Here is a 14,791-nt window from a genome sequence, read left to right as displayed (position 1 = left end):
GTCACACGCACCAGGCACCAGGTTCTGGGCTCAGGCGCGCAGCAGGGAAGTTCCAAACAGCCATCTTAGGAGTGTCTGGAGGCCCCCCTATGCCAGGGGGTCGGCCCCCCTCCCCGGCTCGCCCCTGGCAAGGCTGCAGCTGGGCTCAGGAGCGGGATCGGAGAGCAGATGGAATCTGCCTCACGGCGCTTGAGCCATCCCTGGTACCTTCCAAGAGGAGCAGTCCCACGGCCCAGCGACCTGTCTGTTTCCTGTCAGCCGCCATTTTGCCCTGGCTGGGTTGCATGTTCCCAGCCACACTCAGCCTGTGTCCCTGGGGCTGTGCTGATTGGCATAGTCGGCGAGGGAACAAGCCTCCTTGACGACAGTGTCCGCCCAGAGCCCAGACTCACCCCCCGCACAGGAACACGCGTAGCATTGTGACACAGTGTCAGTGCCGTGCCGGGCTTGGGCTGTGGGTGACCCCTACTGGCCAGCGGGGGCGCCAGGAGGGCCCAGGACAGTGACCAAACCGGTCCTACCGGTTAAGGGAGGGGAGGGAACAAGGGGGAAGGGGCAGTTCTGGCTGGAATCATGAAGGGAACAGACTCAGCTGGGTGCTGAGGGCTGGGGGGCAACAGACCCTACCCAAGGGGGCTGAGGCATCTTGGCCCTGGCTCCTGTAGCCACCTCCCGTCTAGGCGGGGCTGTCCCCTGGAGAAGTGAGAAACGCTCTGTTCTACTGGCTGGCGGCGTCTGTTCTCGCTGCCACGGGGGCAGGGTCGGGGGCTTCCGGACACGCCGTCACAGTCACACACACAGGAGAACAGAAGCTTTCGTGTAGCACCTCACACGGCCCCTTTGGACAGACTTTGGGGCACCGCCCGGGCGCAGCAGTGACCTGGCTGCTCCCCTTCAAATCCAGTAACGTGACAGCAGGCCCATGGCTGGGGGGCCATGAAGGCGGGGGGCCGTGGCTGGAGGGCACCTATGTGGGGGTCCATGGCTGGGGGGGTGCCTAGGTGGGGTCCATAGCTGGGGGCTTCAGGGGGGCTGTGAAGGTGAGGTGGCCATGGCTGGAGGGCTGTGAAGGTGGGTGTCCGTGGCTGGGGAATTGCAGGGGGACCATGAGGGTGGAGGTCTGTGGCTGGGGGGGGGCTGTGAAGGTGGAGGTCTGTGGCTGGGGGGGCTGTGAAGGTGGAGGTCCGTGGCTGGGGGTTTCACGGGGGCCATGAACGTGGAGGACCGTGGCTGGAGGGTTGCAGGGGGGCTGTGAAGGCAGGGGGGCCGTGGCCGGGGGGTTACAGGGGGCTGTGAAGGTGGAGGTCCGTGGCTGGTGGGCTGCTGGGGGGCTGCAGGGGGGCTGTGAAGGCGGGGGGGCCATGGCTGGGGGACTCGCAGGGGGCCATGAAGGTGGAGGTCCGTGGCTGGAGGTTACAGGGGGCTGTGAAGGTGGAGGTCCGTGGCTGGGGGTTTCATGGGGGCCATGAAGGTGGAGGTCTATGGCTGGGGGCTTCGTGGGGGGGCTGTGAAGGTGGAGGTCCGTGGCTGGAGGGTTACAGGGGGCTGTGAAGGTGGAGGTCCGTGGCTGGAGGTTACAGGGGGCTGTGAAGGTGGAGGTCCGTGGCCGGGGGGTTACAGGGGGCTGTGAAGGTGGAGGTCCGTGGCCGGGGGGTTACAGGGGGCTGTGAAGGTGGAGGTCCGTGGCCGGGGGGTTACAGGGGGCTGTGAAGGTGGAGGTCCGTGGCTGGAGGTTACAGGGGGCTGTGAAGGTGGAGGTCCGTGGCCGGGGGGTTACAGGGGGCTGTGAAGGGGGAGGTCCGTGGCCGGGGGGTTTCACGGGGGCCATGAAGGTGGAGGTCTATGGCTGGGGGCTTCGTGGGGGGGCTGTGAAGGTGGAGGTCCGTGGCTGGGGGCTGCAGGGGGGGCTGTGAAGGCGGGGGGGCCGTGGCCCGGGGATTACAGGGGGCCGTGAAGGCGGAGGTCCGTGGCTGGGGGCTGCAGGGGGGCTGTGAAGGCAGGGGGGCCGTGGCTGGGGGTTACGCGGGGGCTGTGAAGGTGGAGGTCCGTGGCTGGGAGACTGTGAAGGCGGGAGGGCCGTGGCCGGAGAGTTAGAGGGGGCCGTGAAGGTGGAGGTCCGTGGCCGGGAGGTTACAGAGGGGGGGCTGTGAAGGCAGGAGGTCCGTGGCTGGGGGGTTCGCGGGGGGGCTGTGAAGGCGGGGGGCTCGCGGCTGGGGGGCTCGCGGCTGGGGGGCTCGCGGGGGGGCTGTGAAGGCGGGAGGGCCGTGGCTGGGGGGCTCGCGGGGGGGCTGTGAAGGCGGGGGGGCCGTGGCTGGAGGGCTTGCGGGGGGGCTGTGAAGGCGGGGGGCTCGCGGCTGGGGGGGTCGCGGCTGGGGGGCTCGCGGGGGGGCTGTGAAGGCGGGAGGGCCGTGGCTGGGGGGTTTGCGGGGGGGCTGTGAAGGCGGGGGGGCCGTGGCTGGGGGACTCGCGGGGGGGCTGTGAAGGCGGGGGGGCCGTGGCTGGGGGTTTGCGGGGGGGCTGTGAAGGCGGGGGGGCCGTGGCTGGGGGACTCGCGGGGGGGCTGTGAAGGCGGGGGGGCCGTGGCTGGGGGGCGGGGGGGGGGCTGGGGGGCGGGGGGGCTGTGAAGGCGGGGGGGCCGTGGCTGGGGGGGCCGGGGGGGCCGTGGCTGGGGGGTTCGCGGGGGGGCTGTGAAGGCGGGGGGGCCGTGGCTGGGGGACTCGCGGGGGGGCGGGGGGGGGTGGCTGGGGGGTTCGCGGGGGGGCTGTGAAGGCGGGGGGGCCGTGGCTGGGGGACTCGCGGGGGGGCCGTGGCTGGGGGGTTCGCGGGGGGGCTGTGAAGGCGGGGGGGCCGTGGCTGGGGGACTCGCGGGGGGGGGGCCGTGGCTGGGGGGCGGGGGGTTCGCGGGGGGGCTGTGAAGGCGGGGGGGCCGTGGCTGGGGGACTCGCGGGGGGCGGGGGGGCCGTGGCTGGGGGTTCGCGGGGGGGCTGTGAAGGCGGGGGGGCCGTGGCCGTGGCTGGGGGACTCGCGGGGGGCCGTGAAGGCGGGGGACTCGCGGCTGGGGGACTCGCGGGGGGCCGTGGCTGGGGGGTTCACGGGGGGGCCGTGTAGGCGGGGGGGCCGTGGCTGGGGGGTTCGCGGGGGGGCCGTGAAGGCGGGGGGGCCGTGGCTGGGGGACTCGCGGGGGGCCGTGAAGGCGGGGGGCCGTGGCTGGGGGACTCGCGGGGGGGCCGTGGCTGGGGGGTTCGCGGGGGGGCTGTGAAGGCGGGGGGGCCGTGGCTGGGGGACTCGCGGGGGGGCTGTGAAGGCGGGGGGGCCGTGGCCGGGGGACTCCCGGGGGGGCCGTGGCCGGGGGACTCCCGGGGGGGCCGTGACCGTGACGCCCCAGCGCGCCGTTCCCCTCAGTCGTTCCTGCCCTCGGCTGCCTCTGCAGGTCAGTGAGGAGCAAGTACCCGGAGGAGACGCCGCTGCCCACCCCGTCCTACAAGTACAACGACTGGGCCGACGAGCGGAGGCACCTGGGGGCCACCCCGCGGCTTTCCAGGGGCAAAGGTGAGGCTGCGGCGCGACCGGCTGCCTGCCCCGTCCCCTGGGAGCGGCAGGGCTGGGGCGGCCCGTGGCTGACGGCTGCTTCCTCCGTGCAGGGAGGCGGGACGAGGCGGAGGAGGGGATCTCCTTTGACACGGAGGAGGAGCGGCAGCAGTGGGAGGACGACCAACGGGTAAGAGGCGCTCGGGCGTCGGCAGCCTGTGGGCGGTGGGGCCGGGCCTGCGGGCGGCGGGGCCGGGCCTGTGGGCGGTGGGGCCGGGCCCGCGGGCGGTGGGGCCGGGCCTGTGGGGGCCTGCTGGGCAGAGGGCTCTCAGCACGGGCCTGGCGCGCCCCGCGGTGGGTCTGGCGCAGGGTGCTCGGGGGAAGCTGCGGTGACGGGGCGGGGCCCCTGTCCGTTGTGGGGGGCGGCCCGTGGGGCGGGGTGGCAGGGCCACGTGGAGATCCGGACACTCGCTCCCCACACGTGGCTGAGCCCTGCCTGGGCCTGTTCCGAGCGGCTGGCTCCCCCAGCGGCGGGGCTGAGTGGCTGCGGACAGGCCTGGCCAGCGCCGCCTGAGCCCCGCCCCAGCCCCAGCCTCAGGGCGCGTGGAGGGCAGCCCCCCGAGCTGCAGCGCTGGCCGTTCCCCCAGCAAGCGGACCGGGACTGGTACATGATGGACGAGGGCTACGACGAGTTCCACAACCCCCTGGCCTACTCGTCCGAGGAGTACGTGCGGAAGCGGGAGCAGCACTTGCACAAGCAGAAGCAGAAGCGCATCTCTGCGCAGCGGCGGCAGATCAACGAGGTAGAGCGCGAGGCGGGGCCGGGAGGGGCGGGCAGGGCCCTGTGTGCTGGCACTTGCCGGCCGGGGTCGGTCTGGAGCGCTGGGCCCGGCTCCCGAGGGAATTCAGCCTGCGCGCTCCTGGCAAGTTGCGCCCAGACGTCAGCACCACCTGCAGGGTCCAGTGTGGCCGTGGGGAGCCCAAGCTGCAGCCAGCCACCCCCGCATTCAGCAAGGCGGGTGGCCCGTCCCAGAGGTCCATGCCCCCGGCGGGGCGGAGGGGCTGGGGCTGGTCTCCCACCTCTAGGGGAGCAAAGAAATCTGGGCGGGGCAGGAATCCTGCGCTCTCCCGGTCGCGCCGCATGGCCCCGCAGTAACACTGGGGTGCTGCCTTGCCCCTGGCTACTGCAGGGCCCCTGCGGCGGCCTGAACTGGGGGGCGATCCACAGAGAGCCTGTCCCACAGCACCCAGTGCCGGGGCCTCCCCTGGGCACCGTTCTACCCACCAGCCTGCCTCCCTGGTAGCCCGGCTTCCCCCCCCCGGGCGGCATGCACCTGTGCCGTTGCCTCTCCCGCAGCTCGGCCCTTCCCGCTCCTGCACCACTCCCATGGCTCCTCCTTTCAACGGGCTCGGCTAGCCCATGGTTTCTGCCAGCGCCAGGTGCCCAGAGAGGGTGGACCGAAGACAATGATCGAGCGATTTGTCTGCTGCCATCCCTCTCCAGCCTCTGACAAACAGAGGCCAGGGCACCCTTCCTTACCCAGCCTGTTATGGCCCTAACCTCCATGAATTTAGCTCCCTCTTTTTTAAACTCTGTTATACTCCAAGCCTTCACAGCCTCCTCTGGCAGGGAGTTCCACAGGTTGACACTGTGCTCAAGAAGAGCTTTCACTTATTAGTTTTAAACCTGCTCCCCATTAATTTCATGTGGTGTTCTCTAGTCCTTCTATTATGGGAAGGACTCTCTGGCGGTTGGCGCGCCGCGGTCAGAGGCGGCTTCCAGCCAGCGTTCCTGCTAATCTGTTCCATTCCTGTGCGGAAGGATGTTTGTGTGTGCACCGCCCAGAGAGCACAGAGCTGAGCTGAGCAGTGGTGCGGGGGGTGCACAGCGGTGAGCTGATAGTCGATGGGCCTCGTGAATCCCGACCGGTTACGCGGCCAGTCTGTAGTCCCCAGAGGTGGGGCTCGCACCCAGTGCCCTCCGGCCCCACTCCCTCGGTACCAGAGGTAGCAGCGCGGGGGGCCAGGCAGGACCTGGTCCTGGGGGGAAGCCAGTTTAAAAACCACTCACGGACTGGCTGCCTGTCGCCCAGCACTGCTGCCTCTCAGACAGGCCGTAGTGCAGAGTGGCAGCAGCCCCCTCTCGGGTGGGTCTGAGCTCGTGGACGCAGCACAAGCCGGGACAGAGCCAGGCTGCCGACCCGCCCGGCTCCTAACTCACTTTCATGCAGAGGCGCAGCGAGGTGGGACAGAGCCAGGCTGCCGATCCCCCCGGCTCCTAACTCACTTTCATGCAGAGGCGCAGCGAGGTGGGACAGAGCCAGGCTGCCGACCCCCCCGGCTCCTAACTCACTTTCATGCAGAGGCGCAGCGAGGTGGGACAGAGCCAGGCTGCCGACCCGCCCGGCTCCTAACTCACTTTCAATGCAGAGGCGCAGCGAGCCGGGACAGAGCCAGGCTGCCGACCCGCCCGGCTCCTAACTCACTTTCAATGCAGAGGCGCAGTGAGCCGGGACAGAGCCAGGCTGCCGACCCGCCCGGCTCCTAACTCACTTTCATGCAGAGGCGCAGCGAGGTGGGACAGAGCCAGGCTGCCGACCCCCCCGGCTCCTAACTCACTTTCAATGCAGAGGCGCAGTGAGCCGGGACAGAGCCAGGCTGCCGACCCGCCCGGCTCCTAACTCACTTTCATGCAGAGGCGCAGCGAGGTGGGACAGAGCCAGGCTGCCGATCCCCCCGGCTCCTAACTCACTTTCATGCAGAGGCGCAGCGAGGTGGGACAGAGCCAGGCTGCCGACCCCCCCGGCTCCTAACTCACTTTCATGCAGAGGTGCAGCGAGGTGGGACAGAGCCAGGCTGCCGATCCCCCCGGCTCCTAACTCACTTTCAATGCAGAGGTGCAGCGAGGTGGGACAGAGCCAGGCTGCCGACCCCCCCGGCTCCTAACTCACTTTCATGCAGAGGCGCAGTGAGCCGGGACAGAGCCAGGCTGCCGACCCCCCCGGCTCCTAACTCACTTTCATGCAGAGGTGCAGCGAGGTGGGACAGAGCCAGGCTGCCGACCCCCCCGGCTCCTAACTCACTTTCATGCAGAGGCGCAGCGAGGTGGGACAGAGCCAGGCTGCCGACCCCCCCGGCTCCTAACTCACTTTCATGCAGAGGCGCAGCGAGGTGGGACAGAGCCAGGCTGCCGACCCGCCCGGCTCCTAACTCACTTTCAATGCAGAGGCGCAGCGAGGTGGGACAGAGCCAGGCTGCCGACCCCCCCGGCTCCTAACTCACTTTCAATGCAGAGGTGCAGCGAGGTGGGACAGAGCCAGGCTGCCGACCCGCCCGGCTCCTAACTCACTTTCATGCAGAGGCGCAGCGAGGTGGGACAGAGCCAGGCTGCCGACCCCCCCGGCTCCTAACTCACTTTCATGCAGAGGCGCAGCGAGGTGGGACAGAGCCAGGCTGCCGACCCCCCCGGCTCCTAACTCACTTTCATGCAGAGGTGCAGCGAGGTGGGACAGAGCCAGGCTGCCGACCCCCCCGGCTCCTAACTCACTTTCATGCAGAGGTGCAGCGAGGTGGGACAGAGCCAGGCTGCCGACCCGCCCGGCTCCTAACTCACTTTCATGCAGAGGCGCAGCGAGGTGGGACAGAGCCAGGCTGCCGACCCCCCCGGCTCCTAACTCACTTTCATGCAGAGGCGCAGCGAGGTGGGACAGAGCCAGGCTGCCGACCCCCCCGGCTCCTAACTCACTTTCATGCAGAGGTGCAGCGAGGTGGGACAGAGCCAGGCTGCCGACCCCCCCGGCTCCTAACTCACTTTCATGCAGAGGTGCAGCGAGGTGGGACAGAGCCAGGCTGCCGACCCGCCCGGCTCCTAACTCACTTTCAATGCAGAGGCGCAGCGAGGTGGGACAGAGCCAGGCTGCCGGCCCGCCCGGCTCCTAACTCACTTTCAATGCAGAGGTGCAGGGAGGTGGGACAGAGCCAGGCTGCCGACCCCCCCGGCTCCTAACTCACTTTCAATGCAGAGGTGCAGTGAGCCGGGACAGAGCCAGGCTGCCGATCCCCCCGGATCCTAACTCACTTTCATGCAGAGGCGCAGCGAGGTGGGACAGAGCCAGGCTGCCGACCCGCCCGGCTCCTAACTCACTTTCAATGCAGAGGCGCAGCGAGGTGGGACAGAGCCAGGCTGCCGACCCGCCCGGCTCCTAACTCACTTTCATGCAGAGGTGCAGCGAGGTGGGACAGAGCCAGGCTGCCGACCCGCCCGGCTCCTAACTCACTTTCATGCAGAGGTGCAGCGAGGTGGGACAGAGCCAGGCTGCCGATCCCCCCGGCTCCTAACTCACTTTCAATGCAGAGGCGCAGTGAGCCGGGACAGAGCCAGGCTGCCGACCCGCCCGGCTCCTAACTCACTTTCAATGCAGAGGTGCAGCAAGGTGGGACAGAGCCAGGCTGCCGACCCGCCCGGCTCCTAACTCACTTTCAATGCAGAGGTGCAGCAAGGTGGGACAGAGCCAGGCTGCCGACCCGCCCGGCTCCTAACTCACTTTCAATGCAGAGGCGCAGTGAGCCGGGACAGAGCCAGGCTGCCGACCCCCCCGGCTCCTAACTCACTTTCATGCAGAGGTGCAGCGAGGTGGGACAGAGCCAGGCTGCCGACCCCCCCGGCTCCTAACTCACTTTCAATGCAGAGGCGCAGTGAGCCGGGACAGAGCCAGGCTGCCGACCCCCCCGGCTCCTAACTCACTTTCATGCAGAGGTGCAGCGAGGTGGGACAGAGCCAGGCTGCCGATCCCCCCGGCTCCTAACTCACTTTCAATGCAGAGGCGCAGTGAGCCGGGACAGAGCCAGGCTGCCGACCCGCCCGGCTCCTAACTCACTTTCATGCAGAGGCGCAGTGAGCCGGGACAGAGCCAGGCTGCCGACCCCCCCGGCTCCTAACTCACTTTCATGCAGAGGCGCAGTGAGCCGGGACAGAGCCAGGCTGCCGATCCCCCCGGCTCCTAACTCACTTTCATGCAGAGGCGCAGTGAGCCGGGACAGAGCCAGGCTGCCGACCCCCCCGGCTCCTAACTCACTTTCATGCAGAGGCGCAGCGAGGTGGGACAGAGCCAGGCTGCCGACCCCCCCGGCTCCTAACTCACTTTCATGCAGAGGCGCAGCGAGGTGGGACAGAGCCAGGCTGCCGACCCCCCGGCTCCTAACTCACTTTCATGCAGAGGCGCAGCGAGGTGGGACAGAGCCAGGCTGCCGACCCGCCCGGCTCCTAACTCACTTTCAATGCAGAGGCGCAGCGAGGTGGGACAGAGCCAGGCTGCCGACCCGCCCGGCTCCTAACTCACTTTCATGCAGAGGCGCAGCGAGGTGGGACAGAGCCAGGCTGCCGACCCGCCCGGCTCCTAACTCACTTTCATGCAGAGGTGCAGCGAGGTGGGACAGAGCCAGGCTGCCGACCCGCCCGGCTCCTAACTCACTTTCAATGCAGAGGCGCAGTGAGCCGGGACAGAGCCAGGCTGCCGACCCCCCCGGCTCCTAACTCACTTTCATGCAGAGGCGCAGTGAGCCGGGACAGAGCCAGGCTGCCGACCCCCCCGGCTCCTAACTCACTTTCAATGCAGAGGCGCAGTGAGCCGGGACAGAGCCAGGCTGCCGACCCCCCCGGCTCCTAACTCACTTTCAATGCAGAGGCGCAGTGAGCCGTGACAGAGCCAGGCTGCCGACCCGCCTGCTAATAGATTTGCCAGGGTCGGGGGGTGCCTGTCGTCTGTAGCATTAACCTAGACGCTTTTCTTGTCGGTTAATCGACTCCGCTGTTCTGTCCCGGCTACGGGCGCCCTGGAACCTCTCCCCGTTGCTCAGTGTCCAGGGCGCGCAGCTTCTAGCTCCTTCCCATGGAGCCTGCCAGCTTTCTCCCAGAGCGACTGGCCTGGCTGAGCCCGCCCCGTGCTGCAGCCCCTCTGCCGTGTCACTGTCTTCCTGTCCTGGCGGTGCCTAGCCAGAGCGGTCCGTGGGCTCCCTGTGGGGGGAGCCCCGCTCCGAGGCATCCCTTCGGCAGCCGTGGTGTGGCAGGCTGAGGAGGGGGCTCGGGCACTGTGCCCTCCCTGCAGGCGGCGCGGGCCTGTGACACTGCCCCTGTGCTCCTTCAGGACAACGAGCGCTGGGAGACCAACCGCATGCTGACCAGTGGGGTGGTCCAGCGCCTGGAGGTGGATGAGGACTTTGAGGAGGATAACGCAGCCAAAGTGCACCTGCTGGTGCACAACTTGGTGCCGCCGTTCCTGGACGGGAGGATCGTCTTCACCAAGCAGGTAGGGCGCAGCTGGGGAGCCGCCGGGCCCTGCCAGGAAGCTGTGTGTGCTGATTTGCAACCTGCCCTCCCTTTGCCCCTCCAGCCAGAGCCAGTCATCCCGGTGAAGGACGCCACGTCGGACCTGGCCATCATTGCCCGCAAAGGCAGCCAGCTGGTGCGCAAGCACAGGGAACAGAAGGAGCGCAAGAAGGTAGGCGCTGGGCGTGGCCGTCTCTTTTACAGCCACGCTGGCGATGGACCCAGCCTGCCTGGGCTGGGCGCTACACAGGCCCCACTGAGCCAAACGTAGGCCAGATGGGCTGTGTGGCAGGATTATGGGCGCGAGTTCCCTCTGCAGCCGGAGGATGAGGCCCTGCGGGCCCACTGCCTCAGTTTACCCCGTGTAACGAACTTAAGGGCGCGAGCTCCCCCCTCCGGGAGGAGGATGGGGCCCGGCGAGCCCACTGTCTCCGAAGGTCTGGAGGGGAGGAAGGAAAAGGGGAATCCCTGGGGTCCCTCGGCCCCTAGATCCTGCCCCTGCTTAGGGCTTTGCGGTAGCACGCTTTACTCCGAGCGTGGCAGGAGGGGGACCCGGGCCCGCCCTCTCCACCGGGTCCCAGCCTTACCCTTACCTGGCTGACGGGGTTCCACCCTGAGGCGTGTCAGCCCACGGGCGCCAGAAGTGCTCTGCCCCAGGCTGCTTCCTGCCCCCTCCCCTTGCGACGGTCCCTCTGGATGAGCCCGTGGAGCTTACCGCTCTGTCGCTCTCTCGGGTCCCCGTCTCGCTGCTCCGGCCCCCAGGAAGGCTCTGGCGGTTCCTCCACCTGGGTGTGGTAAAGCGTCTCCTCCCCCCCCCCCCCCCCGTCCAGGGTGCCCAGCGACTCCCGTGCCGCGAGCCGCCCCATTACTTCCTCCTCGGAGCTTTTTCAAGTGGCCCGCCAAGGTCCATCATGGCGCGTGGCCCCGCCCCCCCGGCGTCTCTATGCTCTGGGATGCTACGCGCGGGGGTTGGGGCTCCGCCCCTACGGGCTGTGGTAGGCTGCCGGGACCGTGGCGCCAGTGGCTGACAGCCGCTCGTCCCCGGCCTTGCTTGGCCCCGCCTCTTCTCCAGATGGATTGTCAGAGCCCTGCCAGACTCTGTGTCGGTCCTGACCGTCCCGCCCCAGTGCTGGGAGAGCGGGGGCAGTCTGGCCGGGCTCAGTGCAGGCCTCGGCAAGCCCGTCACCAGGCCCATGCAGGGTCAGTGCTGCCTGCCTCGGCGTGCGGAATATAACGCCATACTGCAGAGCACATTTCCATAAGAAAGGCGGGGACGGTGTGCTTTGTCTGTCCGAAGAACTGGGGCGGGGCGGGGGGCGGAGGCTTTGGCTGGCCCTGGGGCAGTGGGATGGCGGCGATGTGGCGGGGCGGAAGGGACGCTGTGGGTGACCCGTGGCTGGGAGATTGGGGTGGATCTCGTGGCTAGGGAGGGACGGGAGAGCCTGGAATGGCACAGGACAGCCCTGGTGGCACTCAGCGCGGGGATCCACGGGAGAGCAGCGGGCTGCCCGCAGACCAGACGTCGGGGGCTGGAAACCAGGAAGGTCAAACCCGAGTGCGAGGTGGGACCGCTGAGAAGAGCCCAGGTGGAGGCCGGGGAGGGAGAGGCCTGGCTGGTGGGGGCAGGCGAGTGGGAGCGCTGTCCCAGGGCACGAGTCAGCTGGGAAGGGGAGGCTGGCTGCTGGGGACTGTGCTGTTCCCTGGGCTCCTGCCCCAGCCCTTGCACCGAGAGCCCTTGGGGGAATGGTGGAGGTCGAAAGGGGCAGGGACCCGTGTGCCTTCCGTCCAGCTCCCATTGTCGCGTCATCTGAGCCAGGCCCAGGCTTGGTTTCCAGATGGCTGGATGCGCGAACCTGCTCTGCCTTGTCTGGCCTCCGCGCCCAGCCACCGCTCTCCGGGCCTGTCGCGGAACAAGCGGCCCCGCCTCGCACTCGCCCCTGCTGAGCTGGGTCCAGCCTGTGGCTCCTCTGAACCCTCCCGCGGATCAGCATCCTGCTTGCACTGCCGGCCCCAGAGCGTCAGCCTGCCCTCGGCCCGCCCGCGTGGTTACTTTTCTGCCGGATAGCCTGGTGCCCTGGGAGCGCGCTGGCAAGGCAGCCGCTGATTTCCCGGTGACGTGGCCGTGGCGGGGTCGGGTCGGTGGGGCCCAGCCGGGCGCCTTCCAGAGGGCCAAGAACGGTCGTTGTCCTTCGGGACTCGTGTTTAGTTTGTGGTCCTGCCTGGACAGGCGCTTCCCATTGTGCGCGCTGCTGACTGTCCCTTCCTGAGCGTAGCGCTTTGCATCCGCCTGCATGGAGCATCCTGGGGGAGATCGCGGGCGCGCCTGCTCAGGGCTGCGGTTCTTCCTCGCTGGACGCCCTGGGGGAGAACGCGGGCGCGCCTGCTCAGGGCTGCGGTTCTTCCTCGCTGGACGCCCTGGGGGAGAACGCGGGCGCGCCTGCTCAGGGCTGCGGTTCTTCCTCGCTGGACGTCCTGGGGGAGAACGCGGGCGCGCCTGCTCAGGGCTGCGGTTCTTCCTCGCTGGACGCCCTGGGGGAGATCGCGGGCGCGCCTGCTCAGGGCTGCGGTTCTTCCTCGCTGGACGTCCTGGGGGAGATCGCGGGCGCGCCTGCTCAGGGCTGCGGTTCTTCCTCGCTGGACGTCCTGGGGGAGATCGCGGGCGCGCCTGCTCAGGGCTGCGGTTCTTCCTCGCTGGACGCCCTGGGGGAGAACGCGGGCGCGCCTGCTCAGGGCTGCGGTTCTTCCTCGCTGGACGCCCTGGGGGAGAACGCGGGCGCGCCTGCTCAGGGCTGCGGTTCTTCCTCGCTGGACGTCCTGGGGGAGAACGCGGGCGCGCCTGCTCAGGGCTGCGGTTCTTCCTCGCTGGACGTCCTGGGGGAGAACGCGGGCGCGCCTGCTCAGGGCTGCGGTTCTTCCTCGCTGGACGTCCTGGGGGAGAACGCGGGCGCGCCTGCTCAGGGCTGCGGTTCTTCCTCGCTGGACGCCCTGGGGGAGAACGCGGGCGCGCCTGCTCAGGGCTGCGGTTCTTCCTCGCTGGACGCCCTGGGGGAGAACGCGGGCGCGCCTGCTCAGGGCTGCGGTTCTTCCTCGCTGGACGCCCTGGGGGAGAACGCGGGCGCGCCTGCTCAGGGCTGCGGTTCTTCCTCGCTGGACGCCCTGGGGGAGATCGCGGGCGCGCCTGCTCAGGGCTGCGGTTCTTCCTCGCTGGACGCCCTGGGGGAGAACGCGGGCGCGCCTGCTCAGGGCTGCGGTTCTTCCTCGCTGGACGCCCTGGGGGAGAACGCGGGCGCGCCTGCTCAGGGCTGCGGTTCTTCCTCGCTGGACGCCCTGGGGGAGAACGCGGGCGCGCCTGCTCAGGGCTGCGGTTCTTCCTCGCTGGACGCCCTGGGGGAGAACGCGGGCGCGCCTGCTCAGGGCTGCGGTTCTTCCTCGCTGGACGTCCTGGGGGAGATCGCGGGCGCGCCTGCTCAGGGCTGCGGTTCTTCCTCGCTGGACGCCCTGGGGGAGATCGCGGGCGCGCCTGCTCAGGGCTGCGGTTCTTCCTCGCTGGACGCCCTGGGGGAGATCGCGGGCGCGCCTGCTCAGGGCTGCGGTTCTTCCTCGCTGGACGCCCTGGGGGAGAACGCGGGCGCGCCTGCTCAGGGCTGCGGTTCTTCCTCGCTGGACGCCCTGGGGGAGAACGCGGGCGCGCCTGCTCAGGGCTGCGGTTCTTCCCCGCTGGACGCCCTGGGGGAGATCGCGGGCGCGCCTGCTCAGGGCTGCGGTTCTTCCTCGCTGGACGCCCTGGGGGAGAACGCGGGCGCGCCTGCTCAGGGCTGCGGTTCTTCCTCGCTGGACGCCCTGGGGGAGAACGCGGGCGCGCCTGCTCAGGGCTGCGGTTCTTCCTCGCTGGACGCCCTGGGGGAGATCGCGGGCGCGCCTGCTCAGGGCTGCGGTTCTTCCCCGCTGGACGCCCTGGGGGAGAACGCGGGCGCGCCTGCTCAGGGCTGCGGTTCTTCCTCGCTGGACGCCCTGGGGGAGATCGCGGGCGCGCCTGCTCAGGGCTGCGGTTCTTCCTCGCTGGACGCCCTGGGGGAGAACGCGGGCGCGCCTGCTCAGGGCTGCGGTTCTTCCTCGCTGGACGTCCTGGGGGAGAACGCGGGCGCGCCTGCTCAGGGCTGCGGTTCTTCCTCGCTGGACGCCCTGGGGGAGATCGCGGGCGCGCCTGCTCAGGGCTGCGGTTCTTCCTCGCTGGACGCCCTGGGGGAGAATGCGGGCGCGCCTGCTCAGGGCTGCGGTTCTTCCTCGCTGGACGCCCTGGGGGAGAACGCGGGCGCGCCTGCTCAGGGCTGCGGTTCTTCCTCGCTGGACGCCCTGGGGGAGAACGCGGGCGCGCCTGCTCAGGGCTGCGGTTCTTCCTCGCTGGACGCCCTGGGGGAGATCGCGGGCGCGCCTGCTCAGGGCTGCGGTTCTTCCCCGCTGGACGCCCTGGGGGAGATCGCGGGCGCGCCTGCTCAGGGCTGCGGTTCTTCCTCGCTGGACGTCCTGGGGGAGAACGCGGGCGCGCCTGCTCAGGGCTGCGGTTCTTCCTCGCTGGACGCCCTGGGGGAGAACGCGGGCGCGCCTGCTCAGGGCTGCGGTTCTTCCTCGCTGGACGCCCTGGGGGAGATCGCGGGCGCGCCTGCTCAGGGCTGCGGTTCTTCCTCGCTGGACGTCCTGGGGGAGATCGCGGGCGCGCCTGCTCAGGGCTGCGGTTCTTCCCCGCTGGACGCCCTGGGGGAGAACGCGGGCGCGCCTGCTCAGGGCTGCGGTTCTTCCCCGCTGGACGCCCTGGGGGAGAACGCGGGCGCGCCTGCTCAGGGCTGCGGTTCTTCCTCGCTGGACGCCCTGGGGGAGAACGCGGGCGCGCCTGCTCAGGGCTGCGGTTCTTCCTCGCTGGACGCCCTGGGGGAGAACGCG

The 14,791-nt window shown here is 69.5% G+C and overlaps 1 protein-coding gene across 2 annotated transcripts in view; it reads left to right on the top strand.

The window, feature by feature from the left end:
• DHX38 (DEAH-box helicase 38) overlaps positions 1-14,791 on the top strand; it is a 56,569-nt gene that overhangs the window by 13,087 nt on the left and 28,691 nt on the right. For both annotated transcript variants that reach the window (XM_089781576.1, XM_089781577.1), the window contains 5 exons: positions 3,431-3,549; positions 3,642-3,718; positions 4,176-4,331; positions 9,672-9,833; positions 9,918-10,025. In XM_089781576.1, coding sequence (XP_089637702.1) covers positions 3,431-3,549; positions 3,642-3,718; positions 4,176-4,331; positions 9,672-9,833; positions 9,918-10,025 — 622 coding nt within the window. The remainder of the gene's footprint in view (positions 1-3,430; positions 3,550-3,641; positions 3,719-4,175; positions 4,332-9,671; positions 9,834-9,917; positions 10,026-14,791) is intronic.

Source organism: Pelodiscus sinensis, chromosome 12 (assembly GCF_052426305.1).
Source record: "Pelodiscus sinensis isolate ZL-2025 chromosome 12, ASM5242630v1, whole genome shotgun sequence".
NCBI classification, from domain to species: domain Eukaryota; kingdom Metazoa; phylum Chordata; order Testudines; family Trionychidae; genus Pelodiscus; species Pelodiscus sinensis.
Note: the sequence above shows the minus strand (reverse complement) of the source record. Positions and strands in the feature narration are given on the sequence as shown.